Below are 22281 nucleotides of genomic sequence, written 5' to 3'. Positions count from 1 at the left end.
AGCATTTGCTGTTATCCTCACAGCAGTCTGTCAATCAGGCAAATATTGAGCACTTACTGTTCAGGCACTACATTCTTAGCGTTTACAGTCTTTGGAGTCAGAACTGTCCCAGGAGTGCTTGGCTGGCTCTACCCAGTTGGTAGCGTGTGCAACTATTGATCTCAGGGTTGTGAGTTTGAGCCCCATGGTGGGTGTAGAGTACTTAAAAAAAAATTTTGTCCCATTTTACAGATGAGGAAACTGAAGTTCTGGTAAGACACAGCAACTCAGTGGCACAATCAATATCAAAACCAGGTCTGACTTCAGGAACTAGGCTTTAGCCCCCTCAATCTCTTAGCTTATATATGCTACATTTGATCATGGGGGATGGGGGAGGAAGAAGACACCTAGACACCATGCAGTGGGAGAAAAGGACTAAAAGAAGCATCCCCACATACTCCAGAAATGAGAAATTATGAATGTAATTTTGAATTATGAATGTAATACGAATTGTGAATGTAATAATGTGAGGATGGGACTGAGGAGGGATAGAGGAAGAGGAACAGAGTGGCCTCAGGGGATGGTACATGTAAGGGGGATGGATGCTGGCTGGCATTGGGAGAGATCGAAGAGAGATGTAGAATGGAAGACACAGAATTCACGCAAAGATTGGGAAAAGGACAGGGGAAGGAGTGAGATGAACAGGGGGGTAACCAGTTCTATCACCTCCAAGGAGACTCGAGGTTCAGGAATGGAAATGGGGAGATCCGAGTCCTGCTCTTCAGATCTTACTGAGGGGAAGCCTGGGGTGTCTAAGAGGCAGCAGGGGTGAAACTATGGCTGAGAGACAGAAAGTAAGGGACACCTACCAAGGGAGGAGAGCAACAGCCGCTGGGGAGCTGTCCCTGGTCCTGACTGAGCCCTGACCATCAAGATTTGGTCAGGTAGCACAGAGGTGGGAAGCTCCAGGTGTGAAGACAGCTTGAGGCCCTGCATTCCTCTTCCTCAGGGGCCTGCCATGCTTCCTCCTACACATGCTCAGCTCCACTTTCTATACCTTTCCTCAACCTTGTGCAAGTGTGGCCTCCATAACCCCATACAAGAAACCTATCCTGGGACTTAAAACCACTCTCCATTTCTTCCCTCCTAGTTGGACCCCACCCCACCTCACTTGCAGCTGAAAGCCCCAAGTCCTCTACCTGGGAAACCTTCCAGTCCCATCAGAAGTGAAAGTTCCTCCGAGCAGCCTTCCCTCACTGGTCCCATTCTCCCAGCTAAACATGGTAGCTATGGACTAGATCAGCCCTTGTTCAGACAGAACAAAGCAAGGCAGAACTAGAGGGCTAGTACTCAGCAGCGCTGATTAAATAAACGTATGCATGCATGAATGCTGGGACTAATTTAATGGGTGGCAGTGGGCCGTGGGGAGGTTGCTGATACTACTGCAGGCCCACCCCAACCCAAGAGCAATGGCAGTATTATGTATGGCTCCAACCTAGGAGGCTTGGCTACAGCGGAGCGCTTCCACTCTAGGAGCTAGAAGTTGGCCCCCCAACTCCCTAATAAGGCCTGGATCCAAACATCCTCCCATCCTTCCCCAGGCCTTCGCCCAGTTAGGTGGTGGTGGCAGAAAAAAGGAAGCAGAGACAGCAATGCAGTGAAGATCCAGGTTTACTCTTTGGGAATCGGGAGGGGTGAGGAGGAGGTGTGGGTGGGACGGGGGCGCCTCTCAGTAGTCAGCTGTATAATCTGTGCCATGTAGCCCCCGGCACAGCAGTGTGAATTCTTTCACCATCTCCTTCACCCGCCTCTTGTTCACTCGCTCACTGAAGGGAAAGGACAGCAGGTTAGTACCGTCCACCACCACCACCCTCTCCTCTGGACCAGAGCCCAAGTGCCGCCGGCTCTGCTCACCGAAGGATCTGCTGGCTGAAGGTGTCCTTCTGTTCAGGGCTGAGGCGGGCGGAGGGAAAACCAGGTGGCTGTAGTGCCTCCTTGATCCACATGCTCAGGAGGCTGAAGCAGTGTTTGTTCAGAGCAAATAGGATGTCGGCAAAGCAGTCCATGAGGCTGCGGGAGGCCTGGCCCCCAATGGCCTGAGGGAGACGGGTTCTCAGCACACCAGGGCCTTGCCCCTTTTGCAGCAAGGGTGCCTAGCCATGCGCCACCCACTCCCAGACAGTTTCTCAGCCAAGCTGCACATGGTAAGTGCTGCTTTCTGAGAGCCAGCTGATCCTCACAGCAACCCTAACAACTGTCAGCCATTTAACTGCTGAAGAAAACAGAGTCAGCTTAGGGAACCAAAGGCTCAAGCTTCCCAGAGGGCAGCTGCCTCAGGAGTGAGGGCCACTCCACCCCCATCAAAGCCCCATCAAACACCGGCTGCATCTCACCTCCAGCACTGCTACGAGCAGCACACGGCCATCCTCCTGTACCACTTTCCCCACAGGTTCTACTTCCCCACACCGAGGCAGCAGCTCTGTCTACGGAGGATGGAGAGGACTGTCAGCCTCAGCTCTTTCCCCACTCTCCCTGGGGACAAGACTTGCACACCATACCCCTACACTCTGGAGTCCCAGGCAGGACTGCGAATAGGGGCTGGGGTGTGGGGTGGGGGGTGGGGGGTCAGGACTCAGCATGGGACTCACAAAGAAGCCACAGGAGGCCTTGACAGTAGGTGCCTCAGGGAACTTGAGGGCCAGCACAGCTGTAGGAGAGGCAGAGGCAGATCAGGCGGGGCTTAAGGATCCTCCTAAGGGGGACCCAGGCCCTCCTATCCACCTGGCCCCACTTACCACACTGGAACACAGCTTTGACATCCAATCGTTCACACAGGAACAGATCTGGCTTCCGCTTCAGAGCCTGCAGGAGGTGGAGCTGGTAAGCCCAGCCCCAACCAGCTCCAAGGACCATCCCCCCTCCCCACCACTCACCTGCCACCCCAGGCCCCAACTTCACGCACCATAGGTACAGGCTGCCAAAATCAGCCACCCAGCCATCTCTGGGGGACCCAAACCACCCCACAGTTCAGTCAGGAAGGGAGCAGCCAGGGGATGCTACGTACATGTATGTGTACATGAATGCACAGGTGTGTGTGAGGGGTTAAGGGGGTGGTCACAATACAGAAAGCTTGGGTCCCAAGTCACTCCCTAAGCAAACGCTTTTATTTTCCCCTCCATCAAGGCCAGACCTCCTGCAGGCTCCAGGTAGCCAGCAGTGACTGCTTTGATTCAGAGGCAGTCAAAGCCCCCTGGATTTGTTAACAGGACAGCAGAAAGAAGAGATGGAAGCTGGATGTGGAGCCCAGTCCAACAGCCCCCACGTCCCACCTGCATTCCTCAGACACCCTCCAGCTTAGGAGGAGAAAAAGTAGGGTCGGAGCCTTGGAGCCACGGCCCCACCATTCAACCGGGATACCCTGAGTCCAGGCCCTTCTCAGCCACACCCAGCTCAGGAGTCAGTGCTGCCATGTGGGGGGAATGAGTACAAGGGGCAGAAAGCCCACCCCAAGTGGTACTAGGACACGACTGGCACATCCTCAGGTCACAGGAGATGCTCTGCACAGCTCCAGCAGTTATCAAACACGGCTGCTCCCCACCAGCCCCCCAACACATACCATGTAGACCCCCAACCCTCCAGCCCCTCACATACCTTCCACTCCCGTTCATGTGCAAGCACCCCCACACTCACCCTCTCTGGAAACACCCTACTTACCCTCAAACACACCTCTATCACATCCCTTACACATACTTTCTCACATTTGCAACACACCCTGCTACCTATTCACATCCCTCAAACGCCCCACATTCCCCAGTCATGTCCCATGCCCACACTTTCAAGCTACCCAGTCCTCTAGCACATGTACCCTCCTAACACACCCATCCACACACACACACACAAACGCCCTCACCCCCAAGGATGCACCCTCAGTTACCCACACACATGTCTATCCAGGCCCAGAACACACTCCCTATTCCCCCCTCCTCCTCCGCCCCACCCCCCCACCATACTGTAAGTTCCAAGAGAGTAAGAACTATGCCTGTTTTTGTTTACCATTATACCCTCAGATCCTGGCAGAGCACCAGACATGTATCACACACTAAGTATTTGTGGACTGATTAAGCAAAGGAACACATCATTTACCCCAACCCACAGGATCCCCACCATGGTCCCCACACTAGCCCCATGTCCCCACAGCTCACATGTATCTTCCACAACACACATTCCCTGTATGTCAGACATATCGACACCAACACCACAACATACACTCCTTCCCCCAAATACGCACTCTCACAACCCCACACACACACCTCCAACACATGACACTGCTTCAAAACCCATCAATGCCTAATGCACACCAACATACAACATGCATCAGTGCACGTGCCCACACTTCAACTACACATTTTTCCCGACACAACACACATACTACTTACAGCAGCTATGTGATTTGTTTCCAAACCAAACTAAACTGAAAACATACGAATAAGGTCCAACCCACTTACACATGCACCAAACACAAACACATCCCAACGCAGCCTCACAGTGGAGCCAGCACCCCACCTCCCAACAGCAGTACAACCTGAAGCCCAACTCCGGGCTCCACCCCAGCACATTCACCTTTGGCCCCTCCCTTCGGAGCTCCTCCCAGCCACCTCTCCAGAGCAGGTGGGGGGGTGGGGGCACTGAGGCAGGCAGTTCCCCGGCAGGAGCACGGGACAATGAACCCCAGGCCCTTCAACTCCGATCTCACCCCTGAACTTCAAGGGCACCCCAGCTACGAAGGAGCTGCCGGGCACAATTACTCCCCCTCCCCCGCCCAGGCCAGCCCAGCTCCCTCCCTTTGGGATCGCCTCTCCCTGGTCTTGGTGGAAGAATGAGCTAGTTGAGGCAAAGGGGCACTAAAGGAGGATGTTGGGTTGTCAACTTCCACGGAAACAGATGAAGAAACTCTATTCAACTGAACAGAAAAAAAATTTGTCAACAGAAAGCTAAAAATAGGCTTAAATTGAATTTCAACATAAGAGAAAGAGAAAGAGAGAGAACAGAACGTGAATGAATAAAACTAAAACACACCTGTGCCAGGAGTTGCATAAATGAATCAACAATATCAGGATGATCCCTGGGCCCTAAAATATAATAAAGATGGAACTTAAGAAAAAATTATACAAACAGCAACTCAACCTCATATAGTTATGTGGGACTGAGAGCCTGCAGGGAGACAGCGTGGGGGCACATGAGCAGCAGGAAGCAAGATAAAGAAACAAAACATACAAAAACCATGAACTGGGAGAAGCCCAACAGAAAGAGACGGCAAAGTGAAGGACGGGCCTGCCCCAGCTCCCTCCCAGGGGTCCTTCCACCTACTCCCCACTCCTCCTCAGGCCAGTCCCCCCAGTGAGCCTTTGGTGCTGAAGCAATGTTGGACTCCACAGAGCTGAAGAAACAACCCCCACTCTTGCTGCGGCCTCTGGCTGGCTGGGGTGGCCCTACACTGCCTCCTAGCACATTTCCCCAACACTAGCCATCAAAGAGGAGGGCAGGGATGGCGAGAGGTTAGTCCTTGGTAACTCCCTTGGGGGCCTGGCTGAAGGCCCTGGAAAGGCCAGGGTATCAGGGCCTGAGCAGGTGCCCCCTCACTTCCATGGCCTTAGGGCTCTTGGTCTGGCCAAGGGAAGGACTCCCTGGGGTCCACTTAAACCAGAGGACTCCTCCTTGGCTAGGGCAGAGTCCAATATGCTGTGGGGATGGCTGGGCAAGCCACCAGCGGGGCCTCGGGGAAGAAACTGTATCATGAGGCCAAAAATGAGAGCCCCACCCAGCAAAGCCCCTCCACATGGACACCGACTGAGCAGAGAGCCAGGCTCAGGGCTGAAAACCAGCTCCCACCATCTGGACACACAGAGAAAGAGGGAAACCAGTCAACATGTCACCCCATGGTGCAGTGGGAGGGCAGAGGCTGAGAACGGAATGGCAAGACCAGGACAGCATAACAGGTAAGGGGGCCGTCCTGTCCTGCAAGACAACCAGCAAGCCCAGCAAGTATGATTGATTTTGGACACTACTCTGCCTCCAGTTCTGTTGACACCTGTGGCAAGGACAAGGCATGTGTCTAGAGCTCCTGGGCTGTTCCCCTTTCAGGAGGAGGCGCTGCACGAACATCTGCCTGATACACCACTAAGGAGCCGTGTGATCTTGTGCAAGCCACAAATGCCCAGTTTCCCCAACTGTAAAGTAGATAATTATCTCTTCCATGCTTCCTTTTCCAGGCTATGAGGAGCCACTGATAAAGCCCATCTCTTTCACATCTGAGCCCTGATTTACTCAGGTCCTGGAGAGTGAGGCCCATGCCCTATGCCAGGGTCCCCCTACAGACAGCATGTTTGACATTCGTCAGCCACCCTGCTAGTGGCTGGCCCCAGATAGTGAGGAAGAAAGGTTCCGAGGGCAGGGAGACCTTACCCTCCTTTCTTCAATAGTGTCTGATACCTACTCTATGCTGGCCTTGTTCTGGGCACTGAGGATGCAGAGAGAAGAGGCTCGACCCTGCCCTTGAGGGGCTTAGTCTAGGGAGAGAGACACACACATGAAAGCTGATTATTGAGTATGATTGGTACTATATCAGCAGTGTGTACATGATGCAGTTTCAGCATAAAGTCAGAAGCACCTAGTTCTGCCCCAGAGAAGCTTCTAGGACTGATGCATAAGTAAGGCATGGAGGAGTAAGAGCTCACCCAGTAAAGGGCACAGGGCATTCCAGTTAGAGGATCAAATGGGACATCAAAGGGGGAGGTCGGTGTGGCTAGACTGCTGGTGTCTCAGGGACACTGGCAGAAGACACTGAGGAGTATGCAGGAGCTGCACCATGTGGGTGGGAGCAGGGTGAGAACCTGAGGCAATGGACAGCCAACGAAAGGGTTTCCGGCCAGAGAGGGAAAATACTCAGATGTGTGTTTTCTAAAGAACATTACAACTGCAGGATGCAGAATGGACTGCAGGGAAGGGCAGATGTCAGGAAAACCAGTTAGAGGACTATTGGGGCAACCTGGACACTGAGGTGTGGTCATGGAGGGAGGGGAGAGAGGTGGGCAGTCTGCGGGATAATCAGGAGTCAGGACCACCTAGATTTGCCCCTGACTGGATGCAAGAAGTGGGAGAGGTGGAGTTAAGGATTTAAGGGTGGCCACACTTGGTTTCTGGCTCAAGTTTCTGCTCGCTTTGCACCTACCCATGGGCCACTGGAGCAGAGGCCAGCATCATGGGACCACATAATGATGACATCAGCAGAGAGCGCTCTGGCTCCAGCTGAAACCCCTGGTAAGCCTCAAACCTGCAACCACAAATCCAGACAAGACTCATGAGGCTGGTGGAGCAGCGCTGTTTCTTTTCCAAGTTAGAAGCCTGGGTTAGACAGCAGGGGAAGCCTAGAGCCCCCTGTTCCCAGCACTCTCAGGCAGAGGGCCACAGAGAACGGGGAGCTGGGACCACAGCCAAAAGCTTTGGGCCTAAAAAGGAATAAGCCCCGATGCAGGGAAAGGAACCAGAACTCCCTGAGTACTTCATGTGCAAAAACCCCAAGCCAGGGGACCAAGAGACACTGCTTTCATACCTATAACAATCCTATCAAGTACACGAAATCTCTATTTCACAGACATGGAAACAAAGGCTCCGCAAAGGTTAAGTGACTTGCCCAAGGTCACACAACTAGTTGGTGGTGATGAGCTTAGAATCTAGGTCTATCTGACTCCAAAGCCCATGCTCTTTCCACTTTTCATTATATCCCAAAGAAAAGGAGCCAGCCTAGTGTCCCAAGTCCCTCAGAGCTCTGGCCCCATCTCCCCCCACATCAAGACTGGCCCTAAGTCCAGCAGGCCAGTAGAAGACATCATTCACTCTCTTATCCACTTCAACCTACGGTGTCACTACTTGGAGGGTGACAATTGTGCTGTGCTTGATCCCCCAAGTTTCCCACCAAGTCCCATGTGCAACTCAGGGGACAGAGGAGAACAGAGTGGGCAGCTTTGGCTCCCCAATCAGGGAAGCAGAGGCAGTGGCAGTGGTGGCAGTGGCGGCAACAGCAGGGACCCTGGTCAGGACCTACCTTGTTGGAAGAGAGTGAGTGTGATGGAGGTGACGAGCAGGAAGAGGGCCTCAATTGGGGGAAAGTGGGCAGGTTCATGAGCAAAGATGTGGACCAGCTACAACAAAGCAGGGAATGCTGGTCAGCTGAGGCCCTGTCTCACCAAGAACTGGCCAGCATCCCTAGAATGCAGGTCAGGATCCCTGCCAGGACAGCCATCCACCCCACTCTACCCACCACCCCATCCCTGGGTCAGACCTCTAACTAGGATGAAATTTAAAACACTGCTGCCTCAATCAGAAGGCCCACCTGTCGAGTGAGGTCAAGAGCAGAGGCCTGGGGGATGGTGCTGTACATCCGACCCAGCATCTCACACAGCTGTGGCACCATGGGGGCAAAGTCATCCAGCAGTGTCTTAACAGACTTCTCAAAGATAGCGCACACCGCCTTGGGAAAGAAGCAAAGGGGCCCAGGAAATAGACAACAGTATTATGATCATCAAACCTGCCAAGAGACTAGATCTCAATTATTCCAACCCCTAAAAAGAAGTATAATTATGTGATGTGATAGGGATTCTAATTATCATACAATGGCAATATTATAATCCATAAATGTGTCAAATCAACATGCTGTACACCTTAAATTTATACAATGTTAACCGTCAAATATATTTCGTTAAAAAAAAAAAGAAAAAAGGAAGAAAGCAAAGGGGTCCTGGTTAGCAGGTCACAATCACCCAGAACACAACTGAGGCTCTGCACAGAGGAGGCCTAAGGTGGGACCCTTACCTATAAGGCCTGGCCTGGCCCTGCGAATCAAGAAAGGTAAACAAGCCTGACCCTCACCCTGAAAGGCAGCAGGCCAAAAGGCCTTCTCAGAGGAGCACGGGATGGAACTTTGTAACTCAAGTCTTGCTACTTACATCTCCACCATTTCCTCTCAGAGAGCAGCAATAGTAAGAAAATCCTGAATTGAAAACGGACCAAAGGCAGGTCTCTGATTACAAGGTGGATCCCTGACTGTCACTTAGCCCCAACATCATAGTTCTTTGGTCAAGGACTTCCTGTGATATTGGAAAGTTCTGAATGTCTTCCCAAAACATTCCTTGTGTCTGTGAGGCAGGATTCACCTCCTTTATTTTCTCCAGACCACTGTAAGCCAAGATGGGGCAGCAACACCTTCATCCTGCTCCGTATCTAAGCAAAGTCACGATGGGGGCAGAGAGCAAGGATTGAGGCTCACCTCCACCACTTGGGCATCATTCAGCCATTTGCTCAGCACCTTCTGGATAAGCTGGAAGACCTGCTGCAACACCACAACCACCTGAAGACACAGAAGAAGTGAGGTGCCCCACCACCACTCTCACCCACCCCAGAAGGACCCGGTAGTACAAAGTTGGCCAGAAGTTCAAACCTATTACTCCAGACTGCACGTTGAGGACTCAATGGATGGGACCTTGGGGGAAGGAGTGGTGTGTTGAATCCCCCATGAATAAAGAGGATATCCTGAATTCTAGGGATCATTTTAGAGGAAGCCTCAAAGTGCAAAGCAGGGATATTATGAAGGCTTCAGAAGATTATTAAAACTTTGTAACTTTTAAGAAAAATCACTCCCTATCCATTTCTGCTCAGAAAAATCCTTTCAGTATCAAAAGCCTATGGGTTAGCCCCTGAGGTGGAGATGCTGTCTCACTCAAACAGGCTTAGGGTGCAGAGCCCCAAGGGATGCACAGATATGGCAACTTATGGAGGAGCAGAGAGCAGACTGAGGTCCTGGGAGGTAAGGGAAGGCAGGACAATGACTACCACGGAAGGAGAAGGGGCTCTGTAGGAGGACGCTAGCCCAACTTTGGTCTAGAGCCAAAAGGGCAACTGAAACTAAGGTGGAGAGCTGAAGAGAGAAGCTAGGATACTGTGGCTCCCTTTTCTCCAGGAGAAACCCTGGGAACAATAATCCAAGCAGTGTCTCATATTTATACAAAATTTTACTCAAGACCACATATGCTACCCAGCATCATTCTATTGAGATAAGCAAGCCAGGTAGTCTGATGTTCATAGTTTTGAATGGGAAGCTGAGCCTTGCTCCAGATCAAACAGCTTGTAAGTGGTCACCCCAACCCCCTGTGCCTGAGCTTATCACAGTACTTATCACACTGCTTTGTGACAATCTGTTTACGTATGTTTCCTCTAGACTGGGAGCAAGTCGAAGGCAAGAACGATTACATGTAGAGCATGTAAGCATCCCCAGTGCCCACAGGGGATGGTGAGTAGCCAAGTAGAAGACCCCCCGGAACTGGGGGTCAAACAGGAACCCATAATTACATCATTTATGGGGTTGAAGGATAATGTCAATGTCTCCCATGAGATGGAAGAACCACAATGACATCACCCTGGTTGGGCTGGGGACAAAGACAAATATCACCCACAGGGTTGGATGACACAATGATATCACTCCCTACAAAATGAGGCACAATGATAAGGTCATTCACAGGGTCAACACACCAAATGCATCATGCTCCATGGGGCCAAGGGAACCATGACAATATTATCCATAAAGTTGGGGAGTAACAATGATATTCCCACAGGGTGTGTGGTAGTGTGTGTGTGTGTGTGTGTGTGTGTGTGTGTGTGTGTTGGGGGTGGAGGGCAATGGCAACATCACCCACGGGGTTGGGTCCCTGTGGCACTGGCAGCTTCCGGAGCTCAGGGCCTTCATGTTCATCCTCATGATGACTGACATCCAGCGTGGTGAAGAGGTTGGAGAGAAGCCCCAAGATGTGGACAATGGCCAGTTTGTTGGAAGGATTAGGCTATGGGGAGAATCAAACCAAGCTCTGGATCTCCGAGGCCCAGCTTGGCCCCCGGACCCCAGCCCTGACTGTCAACTCCAACCCCACTCCCCAACAGCCATAGCCCACACAAAGGGCAACCCACCCCTGCCTTCTGGCCACACACACACACACACACACACACACACCAGCTCACTCACTATCTCCTCTGCCAGCTTCTCCAGCTGCTGGATATAGGGTGAGATAAGGGAGTGCAGGTTCTTAAGGATCTCCTCCACCTGCAGGGCTGACAGCAGGAAGCCCAGTGCCTGCATCAGCCACATGCACTGGCTTGTCTGTGGGGCAGAACATGGAAAGTCAATCCTGGATACATCTGGATATGGGTAGGAAGAATAAACCTCTTGGGGAAGCTTCCAAGAACAGAGAATAAAAGACAAGGGGTAGGAAAAGGCAGAAGAGGATTTCTGCAGATTCCCATAATATCCCCAAGGACCCCCTAGAAACTTCTGGGCTCACCTTGTGGATCTGTTTCATCAACACATCCTGGAGATAAACAGAAGGAATTTGGTATCAGCACAGTGCAGTGTGCCCTGAGACCCAGCCCAACCCTAGCCCATGCATACCTGGGAGACAGCCACAATGTTAGCAGCATAGGGTGGCAGGTCATACTTGCATTCTCGGCAGATCTTCTTGAGGGTGGACACTGAAGAGACAGAGAGCTCAGGATTGCCTAGGGCATGCAGTACGAGGGGCAGAACACTGTTGATCATGACGGGGTGGTCAGCCAGCCATTCAGACAGAGCTCCTGGGGGAAGAAGGGAGAGGGGAGGATATCTGAGGCAGGCCAGGCTGGCTTTGTACCATGTCCCTGAGAGGCAGGCAGAGCTTCTGGCAGATCAAATTACAGCCCTAGAGCTGAATAGGCAAATATGCATGCACATGCTCAAACAGGAGCCTTATAGCTGAGAAGCAGGAAGAAGTTACTCAGAAGAGGTCTAGCACTGCTGTTCCATTGACAGCAAACTAGCTTCACTGAATTGCAGCTCAGAACACTGTAGGAAGGACCCCTAGATGTGCCAGGACAGCCAGTTGGCTGCAATGCTGATTGTGTGTGTGGGCATGTGTGTCTCTCCCATTTTGGACAGGAACCAGCAGGCCAACTATAGCTGGGGATGGGGTGCCTGTGGCTCTGGAAATGTGCTCATGGGTGTGTGCCAGGTCTCACCAATGGTGAACATGACAGTATCCGCCAGCTGCACGTTGCTGATGCTGATCCGTGGAATGAGGCCAATGAGCCCAGGCACCACATCAGAATAATTGACATCGATGGTCTCTGCGATGGATTGGAAGCCATAGAGCAGGGCCTCTGTGTGCTGAGGAAAGAGGGTGCCACTGGCTTGGCTGAGGAGGAGGGTGTGACAGTTCTGGGAGGGCTGAGGGAATCAGGCTTGGGAGGTACCTGCCAGGAGTAGGGCTCCTCTGAGCTGGTGAGCAAACGGCCCAGCTTGTCATAGAGGTTGCTGAGCAGCTCGGCCCCCAGCATCTCATACACATACATGAGCGTATCTGAGATGTCCACCCTAAGAAGTAGACGAAGACCTTATACACTGCCCGGATCCTGCTCCCAAGCCCAGGAGCCCACCCCAGCTCCCTCACAACTGCAAAAGTGCCTAGAGAATAGAGAAAGGAGCCTCAGGATTCAAGAGGCCTGGTCTTGGGCTCCTCCCCTCATTGCCTTCATTATTTCAGGACTCTATTTAGAGGTAGGATTGGCCTGCTACCATCACCTGTAAATTCGGAACTGCTCCTTCTCATCTGAGGACCAGAATCCATATTCCTCATCAGAAGGAAACTGGGCCTTGTGCAGAAGCACATCCACCAGCTGGAAGTAGACCGGCCGGTACACCTGCTGGTACACAGCCTGCTTCTCTGCCTCAAAGGACAGAATGTCATCCTGAGAGAGCCAGGGAAGAAAGTTAGCCACCTCAGCACCAGGCCCAGAAGCCCATGATCTACCTTCTGTCATTACAGCCCAATTCTACTAGAGGTCACATAGACACACCTGCAACGTGTACCAGAAGGTGAGGGTCAGGGAACTGGTGGTCTCATTGACAGGATAGTGGCCAGGGATGCCGGTGCAGAACATAATCATGTTGACAAGGGCCAGGAAGCTCTGCCAGTGCTCCACTTGGTCCAGCAAGGCCCTTGGAAGGAGGAGGTATAGTAAGGTCATTCCCCCTCCCCCAACAGGGCTCCAAAACCACACCTCTTAGAGGGCCCTGCTATCCCACCCCCAGCTGCCCAACTGCTCACCGGGAGTGGTTCTCGCCTAGGGCCACAGCAATGCGACAGATGCCATGGGAGGTCTCCATGTCCCCATTCTGCACTGCCTGTCGCAGTTGATCTTGCAATCCCAGCACCAGCGGGATGAGTTTGAGGAGTGTGTTCACATACCTGGAGGCATGAGGTAAGGAGACCCATCAGAGCTGTCTACCCATCCCCCACCAGCTTTGAGAGAAAGGCACATTCTCCCCGTCTTCCATCAAAGCTCACTCCCCACAACAAACCCAAAGCAAAAAAGAGGAGGTCAGGGCCTACATCGTAGCTTTGATGCTGCCCATGTTGAGAAGAACCTTTGGTCAGAGACTTCCAGGAGAACTCTGAGAAGGAAGTATGAGGTCAGTGTTACAGGTTAAATTGTGTCCTCTAATTGGACTTACAGTTGGTGCTGGCACGAGTTAAGACTTCTGGGGAAGTTGGGATGAGATGCACGTATTTTGCATGTGGGAAGGACATATTTTAGAGGGGCCAGGGGGCAGCCTATTATGGGCTGAGTTGTATCCACCAAGAAGATGTGTTGAAGTCCTAATCTCCAATACCTCAGAATGTAATCTTATTTCAAAACAGTGTCATTGCAGATGAGATCACAGAGTAGGGGGGGAGCTCTACTACAGTACAATGGATGTCCTTATAAGACAACCATGTGAAGACAGAGGCTCATAGGGAGAATGACATGTGATGACAAAGGCAGAGATTGGAGTCATGCAACTTAAAGCCAAGGACCACCACAGATTGCCAGCAAACAAACAGAAGCTAGGAAGAGGTGAGGAAGGATTCTCCTCCGGGTTTTTAGAGGAAACCGACACCTTGATTTTGGACCCCCAGCCTCTGCAACTATGAGACAATAAATTTCTGTTGTTTAAAGCTGCCCAGTGTGGGGTACTTTATTACAGCCCCTCCAGAAAACTAATATAGACAGTGTTACAGGAGACTGAACAGGATGAGTGACAGAGGAGTTAATACAGGCTCAGGAGCCCTGATGAAGACTTCGGAAGGCACCGACAGCATCAGTCCCCACCTTCCATTCCACTCCCTACCACCAGATCCTAATTCCTATGTACTCTGGTGGCAGTATGAAGGGACAGCAATAGATGATGAACTAGGAGATAGCTAAGAGGAAAAATGGACAGGACTTGATGACTGATTGAATATGACAATGGGGAAGAGTCAAGGACATCTCTCATGTTATTGACTAAACAACTAAGTAGATGGTGGAGCTATTTACTGAGGCCAGGAGGGGTGGGTAGAGGGGAATAGTAATAAATTTAATGGGAGGCCAGAAGGTGATAAGTTCAGTGTTAGGCATGTTGAATCAGAGGTACCTGGTGAGATATGCAAACAGAAGTGTCCAGAGAGTTGAATATAAAAACCTGAAGCCCAAGGGAGAAGTTAGAGCAAGAGACATAGTCATCAGCAAACAGCTGGTAACTGAAGCTATGGGAGTAGATGAGCATTGCCCAGGAAGAAAGCGGTGAATGAGAGAAAAGAAGGTGCAAGTCAGAGTCCTGAAGCACAATGATCCTTAAAGGGGAGCAGGGGACACACAGTATACAAAGGAGACTGAGAATGCTAGCTCTATCTCACTGGACCCCTCCCCAGCAGCCTGCTGTGGAGATCAGACTAACCGCATGAAGTGATACTCTCAGAGGGAATCAGATGCTTGAGACCCCTCTGCTACCAATCATAGTGTCACCATAGCAATCTATGGAGAGGTAGGAGGTTGAAAGTCCAGAGGAGTTCTATTTGCATTTGCCCTAAGCAGGCTGCTAGGCAGGTAGTCTCATAACCTCAGGGGTAAGATGAAAACAAGGGGCAACCAGCCCAGATGTCAGCTTTCTCCAAATCCTCATTCTGGTTGGACAAGGTATCCATACCAGGATACTCACAACCCAGAGATAGCCCTAGAGGGCTCTGCCTGGAAACAGCTGGGATAGCTTCAGTCTCATGACCCTGACACAGGCTGCACCACCAGACAATGGGCACCTTCAGGCCAGACTCTGGCACAGAGAGCAGGGACAGGGCCAAAGTCATGGCGTGCGAGCTTACCAGCAGCTGAGATGGGGGCAGGAGATAGCGCCCTGTCCCCAAAGCATCCCCACCAAGGCTCCCTCACACCTGCCAAAGTTCATGTACACAACAGGTACTCAATCTTCACTGAGTTCTTAATTGGTCACATTTGAGCTGCATAATAGGCTAAGTCACAGACAAGTCCAGAAGGGCTCAGAGTATAACTCAAGGTCATATAGCAACTTTGAGACAAATTCCAGGCTGAGGTAGCCTCTTCTGCTGCAGGACTGCTCTTTCAGAGCCCTACCTGAATTTTCCCCAAAGGATCTATGCAAATCTCAGCCCATATCTCAAATTCTAACTGATGGGAGCCCCCAAGAACTTGTCTAATTCACCTTCTCTCCTCCCCCAGCCCCCAGTGAAAGCTTTTCCAGGACTAAAAACATATTTCAGGAAAAAGAAAATTGAGGGAGAGAGAGTCAGGCAAGCAGCAGCAGCTGTGGAAGAGTGGGAAAGAGGGAACCTGAGTGCAAGCTCAGCCAAGGGGACAGCCAATATTAGGACACCTGGGGAAGGCAGTGGCTGGATAACCCAAGAGGCAAAACCACAGGTGACTTTCTCAAGCCAAAGTCTAGGAAGCTACACTAGACAGAGCAAGACCCAAACTGACACTAGGCTGGTGCAGCACCCCGGTGGGGGAAACCCTTGTTTAGATTTCCCACCACCTGGGCACCTATTCCTGAGAACTATGCACACAGAAGAGCAGGTCTGAGGCTTCCAGAGGTTTCTAGGTTTGGGAGAGGGAGATAGAGAGGATGTCTTTAAGCCCATGGCTGAGACTGGGTTCAAGAAGTCTAGTTCTGTTGGTCAGCTCAAGCTGCCGGGGCAGGGCTGCTGGGACTTGCTGGCTGCCACTCACACTGAGCTCAGCCCAGACCTGCAATTAGAGCTCAGGGAGGAGAGCTGAGAAAATGGGGAGAGTTGCTAAGCAACCATGGGGGCTGCAGCCAATGGGCGCTCAGGAGGCTGTGGGTTCCCTCACTGGCTCCTTGTTCGCTCATTCGTTCAGAAGAGAAGAGGCATCAATTACCTGCCAAAGCCCTCGAGACAGGCTGGGCGGGTAAACCTGGGTGTATCCAAGGACACCCCACATCACCCATGCACTGGCCCTGGCCAATTCCCTTTAGCTACCAACTGTCTGAGTGCAGCCGGCACTCGAGCTTCAAGCTGCTAAGAAAGGCTAGTCCTGGGACTTGATACCCACCTTGAGTTGGAAAACCTGGGAAACCATGGGAAAGAAACACTAACTGCCAATGCAAAACGATACCAAATACTAACAACTGCCTTTTATGGGGCGTGCAAGAACCAGTCTAAACCTTTCATAGACATTTTCTTCTTTAATCCTATTAATATCAAAATATCCTTTATAGAATACCAGGGGCAGACCCTGTGCACGTTGTCCTATTTAAGCCTTTACAACTCTCTCAGGTTAATATGATCACACCCATTTTACTGATGAGGAAACTGAGGCTTAAAAGTGACTTATCCATTGGGGCGCCTGGGTGGCGCAGTCGGTTAAGCGTCCGACTTCAGCCAGGTCACGATCTCGCGGTCCGGGAGTTCGAGCCCCGCGTCAGGCTCTGGGCTGATGGCTCAGAGCCTGGAGCCTGTTTCCGATTCTGTGTCTCCCTCTCTCTCTGCCCCTCCCCCGCTCATGCTCTGTCTCTCTCTGTCCCAAAAATAAATAAACATTGAAAAAAAAAATTTTTTTTTAAAAAAGTGACTTATCCAAGGTATCGGACCTAGTAAACAGACCATCTGGGATTCAAACTCAGACGTGACTAATGCCAAGGCTAGAGCCATTAACCACTCTCTGATGCCATCTCTTTCAATGTTTTTCCCCTCCAAGTCTGCTAAGGGTTTCTAAAGCCCTACCTCTGAAGTGTTAGTGTCTCCAGTCTTGCCATGGCCAATCCAACTTATACCAAACATCTCATTATGGCATTTTCTCTACTTGAAATCCTTTAATATCTTTACATCATCCTCAGGATGAAGACCAAAATCTTAAGCCTGGCTGACAAAGGTCTTACATAATCTGGGCCCAGACCTCCCACAACTGGTCCTTAAATCCTGCTGTTTAATCACCACCACTCACCAGGCTTTCTCAACACCCTTTCTTTGCTAAGGCTCTTTAAAGCACACTTCCTCTGGGAAGCCTTTCACAGTCCTAAGACCAGGTTAAATGCGTCCTCTGGGCTCTTACAGTCCCCCCACCATTTTCTCTATCATAGCGTTCATCTCGTTGACCACACTTGCCCCTCCATGTGTCTGTTAGACTGTGAGCTCCTGGCTTGCTGAAGTCAACCCATTCATCTTTACGCACCTGGTGCTCAGCACAGGGCCCAAGACACAAAGAGGCACGCAACAAACATTTGCTGCACAAACACCTCGCTACACTCACCTTCCTTCAAGTCCTTAAAGGTACTATGGTGCTGTGCACCAGGGGCCTTTGCCCCTGCTATAGTTCCTGAAGCCTGGAGCGCTCCCTCTTCCCCTGAACTCCCCCACCCTGCTCCCACCTCTCAGGCAACTCCTACTTTTCATCTGTTCAAAAAACACCGAATGCTACCAAATGCTGCCAGGCACAATGTGACAAAATAAAATGATTCAGTGTCTGTCCTCACAGAGCTGAGAGACCAATGAGGAGACATACATTAATTTATGATGAAACTGTGTTACAGGCTAAGAAGGAAAAACACTAGAAGCTCTGAGATACAATAATAGAGTAGACCAAACTTAGTCTTAAAAATCATTGAGGGCTTTCCTAAGATAATGAAATTTCAGTTGAGGTAGAGATGATGTGCCAAGTACCTGTGATGGTTCAGAAGCTAGAAGGAGCATGGAACATTCAAGCAACTGAAAAGACTGTATGGGAGTGGAGAAAGGCGCATGACATGAGAAGAGGTTAGAGATGCCATTCTGTGCAGCACCTTGTGGATCACGTTAAGGATTCTGAACTTTATCCTAAGAGCTGCGAAAAGCCACTGAAGGGTTCTGAGCAGAAAGGACAAATTGGATCCTCCTTTTCAAAAGATCACTCTAGCTGCTCGGTGGACAATACGGGTACAGGAGTAAAAACCAGGGGACTAGTGAAAAATCTCTGCAATCATTTGGGGAGAGAGATGATGACAGCTCGGACTAGGGTGGTGGCAGCGGAGATGGGAAAAATAGATTTGCAGTATGGTCAGGAGCAGAACAGCCAGGACATGGTGACTGATTGGTTGAGAGAAAGAGAAGAAAGAGTCAAATATTTTAACTGAATAATCTGTTGGATGATTAGTTGTGTCTCCCTCTCTGAACCACAAGGACAAGGACCATGTCTTGTTTGCCTCCTTGTGTATCTCCAGCATAGGACCAGATATGCAGTAGGCACTCAATTCGTGTTTATTGAACAGATAGATGGAAGGCCAATCAAACTGTTCTTTTCTGGGAAGATGGGGACCAGCTCACCTCTGGGCATCAGGCTGTGAAATGGCATTGACGATGGCCTCCACACTGCTGTCGAAGAGCTCCGAGTCCTGCAGAGCAGCAAAGGCAGCCTGAATAAGCGCCTCACAGTCCTGCAGTGGCACCTCCAGCTGCACCCAGCTGGAAAAGCACTTGAGCACCTTCTGACGCACACAGCTGGGTGAGCTGGGCTGCTGTAGCAGCTGCTCTAGCAACGGGAAGACAGCCCCGCACTCCACTGCCAGGCTGGCCCGCACCAAGCCTTTGCGATACTGGGGCAGGCGGCTCGTCTGGAACTCCTCAGGCAGCACTGTCAGCAGCTCTAGTAGGGCCAGGCAGCGGCCCTGACCATCCACCGGTGAGTCCTCAGCCTGGAAGAGCCGTACCATATCTGCCACAGCACATGGCCAAGCATCAGGCATCATGCTGAGAGCCAGGGAGGCCAGTGCCACGCACAGCCGAGTCAGCACGATCTTGGAGCCACTAGCAAAGTGGGTGATCTGGGTGAAGAGCTGTGCCTTTAGACTTTCATACTGGTCAGTGGGGATGTCACTCCAGTAGCGAGAGATCTTGATGTGCAGGGCACTGGCCCCAAAGTACTGGATCTCAGGCACCTTGTCGGGCTGCAGTAGCTGCCAGCTGAAGTGCCAGGCCTGTGGGGAGACCTGGGCCTGCATCAGCCACTTCTGAGCCAGGTTCTTGTTCTCAATGTTGGGATCGTAGTAGAGCTGGTGCAGCGCCTGCAGGACAGCACAGGACTGAGCAGGTGTTGGCCACTCTGGATCCTGTCAGAGCCCAGAACTTGGTCTTGCAAATCTGCTCTCTCTTTCTGACTGAGGGGCTGAGCAGGTAGAGCTCACTGTTTCCCGAGCCGAGGATCCTACTGATACCCGGAAAGCCTGAACTCTGCCCATGCTCTACCATGTTGTCATTATAGCCAAACATTAGGAGTTCAGAAAGTGAACCTCCACAGGAAAGCAGAAAGAGGCTGAGCTCCCCAAAGGGGAGGCATTTGAGGTAAAGGACAAGGCCCAGGTTGAAGGAATGGCTCCACAGGGATAAAGCTAAGCCTGAGAAAGAGCATGGAACAGCCTGAAGGGCCCTGACCCTCCCAGGCACAGCTGGTCCCATCAACTCCAAAGGTTCTATTCAGCTCCCCCAGGATCATCCCTCGGTCACTCCAGATGCTGGCACCAAAGCCATTGTGAAATCTGAGCACGACTAAGGCTTTGCCAGGCAGCCTTAGGCCAGAGGCATACTGGAGGGGAGGGTGAGAACACCCCCCAGAGAGCGCATGTGAGGGTCCAAAAAGCTGGTCAAGAAGTCTTGGCTGGCAGCCCTGGCAAATGCCTTGCCTGGAGCTCTCAACTCGCCAAATCCCCAGGGTCCCAATTCCACAGGGACTTCACACAGTAAGAAAACAGTGGTTTGTCTCCCTGGTTGCACATGGAAGAGTGTGCCACCATGCCAACAGCACCCAGCCCCAGGGGGTGGAAGAGTGAGGTCAGGACTCTGACCCCCTAAGCAAGCTCCATCCAAGTAGACTTAGCCCTATTTGTACCTCTGACAGCAGCTTATATTTACAGTCCCTTGTTTGGCTCCTCAGGGATGCTGAATTCAGCAGGCAAAGAAGCAGTAGGGATGGATTTTCACCATTTGGTATGGCAAAAGGGGCTCAAAAATAACAAATGAATATCTGCAACCATTCCTTGCTTTCCATCTCCCCATTCAACCCAGCAGGGAGGCATTTCTGCATCCCAGGCCTCAGGGGCAGAACCCAGAAAAGAACCAGAGAAGCAGTTCAAAAAAGATGGGCTGGGCAGTGGGAGAGCCTGGGAAGACCATGGCAGGAAGCTATGTGGACAGATGAGCAGAGAAGGATCCTGAGGCTGCCAGCAGGACCGGATCCCTTAGATCCATTACCAAAGAGAGGGGGTTAGCCCTTCCTGCCTGCTCGGGACTCGTCTGGCCTCCATCCAATACAAGAAGGATCCTTCCCTAAGAAAGAGTGAAAACATAACCCAGACTGTTTCAGTTCCAGGTTATTTTCTGAGCCCCTAGGTCACAAAACAGGTCCAGCATGGCTCAGCATCGGTATGGTTCCCGAGGGCTGAGCTGTAGGTCTCCTGGATTCCTGGTTTCTTACTGCACTGCTCATGCAGTACCCACGGAGCTGGAGAATAGCCAATCCGGCCGGAGGTCTAGGCTATCAGCACCCTGAAGGGACCAGCCCAAGACCCTAGAGTATCCAAAGAGAACCCATGTCTAAGGAAAGCCAAAAATAGCCCATTAGGACACCATAACACTGCTGTCCACGCCTGCCCAGAGAGACAGCAAATGCCAGGTGCTCTGGGGGCACCATCCCAGCAGGCACCCAGCCCAGGCCTGGGCTCTGGCATTAATGTCAGTCCCCAGAACTTCTGCTCTGTCACCGGTATGCCCACCCCCGGGCCCTCATACCTTCTCCACGTTCTCCACAGTGAAGTCCAAGGCTGGTGCTGCTCCAGCCCCTGCAGCCCCAGGCTGCTCCTCCCGCCGCTCCATCTTTGCTCCCTCCCCAGCAGGGAGGTGGACCCTGACCTGTCTCCTGCCTCAGCCCCTTGGCTGCTGGCCCCGTGCTAGACCCCAGCTTGGGTGCCCAGGGAGCGGTGGGGTGACAGGGGGCCCAGGGCGGGCATGGCTGCCGAGGCCTCCCCACCTCGGATGGGGATGGGGGGCTTGCCAGAGGCCAAAAGGAGTACTCTTAGGAGGAGACCAACTGAGGGGGACTCTGAGGAGGGAGCCGTCAGTGAAGAGTTCACAGGCGGGGGTCCTGGTGGTAGGTCACGGCTCTGTCCCCAGACTCTCTGAGGAGGGAGTCACAGGGAAGGCAGGCCTGTGGGGGAAACCGAGCCCCTGGCCCGTGAGAGGTCACAGGGTCGATGGCCTGTACCCACAACACCCTGGTCTGAGTGCGCTCTCGGGTCCTACGAGGAGGTCACGGGGTGGGGGGTGACGAGGGAGAGAGCCCTTCGCGGGTTACGGAGGCGTCCGACGAGGCGCAGGGGTGCAGCTTCGCGAGTCTGGGGCGAAGAGTCCGTAGAGTTGAGGGGCTGTGGCAGATCCCCTCCGGCCGGCCTGGCCCGCGCTCTTCTCACCGCCCGGCTCCGGCCCCGCTACTGCCGCTGCCGCCGCCCCAGTGACTGACAGACGAGCCGGCCCGGCCGGGACGGGGCGGGGACCTCAGCGAGGCGCGGGCTGCCCCGAGCGCCTGTCCCCGGCACCGCCGACTCTGGCGCCGCCCTGCCCCCGCGCCTGCCTTGGCCCGGCCCGGCCCGGCACAGCCCGGCCAGGCACAGCGGAACTGCGCGGAAACTCATTCCGGGTCCCTGGCCCTGTCCTCGCGCCGGCCCGCGCGCCCCCGGAGCAGGCGACGGCGCGGCGCGCCGCTCGAGGCCCCCGCTGAGCCAAGGCCCCGCCGCTGTGCACCCTGGGAAACGTAGTCCGCATTGCGCCTAGCGGGAGGGCGGCGCCTTGCGGCGGAGGTCGGGAGCACGTGGGCTGGGGACCCGCCGAACCCCGCCAGCCCCAGACGTTCTGC

The 22281-nt window shown here is 52.6% G+C and overlaps 1 protein-coding gene across 4 annotated transcripts; it reads right to left on the bottom strand.

Annotated features, from left to right (window-relative positions):
• Positions 1-1632: 1632 nt before the first annotated feature.
• On the bottom strand, positions 1633-22016 carry IPO13 (importin 13). 4 transcript variants are annotated; one of them, XM_045477023.1, is made up of 20 exons: positions 21162-22012; positions 18705-19441; positions 13161-13301; positions 12910-13051; positions 12635-12801; positions 12307-12427; positions 12073-12220; positions 11471-11652; positions 11364-11390; positions 11036-11182; positions 10725-10868; positions 9302-9382; positions 8369-8506; positions 8081-8177; positions 5056-5108; positions 2775-2841; positions 2628-2686; positions 2373-2462; positions 1894-2075; positions 1633-1805 (listed from the first exon to the last, which is right to left on the bottom strand). In XM_045477023.1, the coding sequence occupies exons 1-20, from the start codon at positions 21243-21245 to the stop codon at positions 1709-1711; spliced, it is 2904 nt and encodes a 967-aa protein (XP_045332979.1). In that variant the 5' UTR covers positions 21246-22012; the 3' UTR covers positions 1633-1708. The 4 variants fall into 4 exon arrangements, 3 of the variants coding, with proteins under 3 accessions (XP_045332979.1, XP_045332980.1, XP_045332982.1); XM_045477024.1 differs by having other exon boundaries at positions 11048-11182; positions 21162-22008; XR_006712246.1 differs by lacking the exons at positions 1633-1805; positions 1894-2075; positions 5056-5108 and having other exon boundaries at positions 2405-2462; positions 21162-22016.
• Between the last annotated feature and the right edge of the window lie 265 nt (positions 22017-22281).

The sequence above is a fragment of the Leopardus geoffroyi genome, chromosome C1 (assembly GCF_018350155.1).
Source record: "Leopardus geoffroyi isolate Oge1 chromosome C1, O.geoffroyi_Oge1_pat1.0, whole genome shotgun sequence".
In the NCBI taxonomy this organism is placed as follows: Eukaryota; Metazoa; Chordata; class Mammalia; order Carnivora; family Felidae; genus Leopardus; species Leopardus geoffroyi.
Note: the sequence above shows the minus strand (reverse complement) of the source record. Positions and strands in the feature narration are given on the sequence as shown.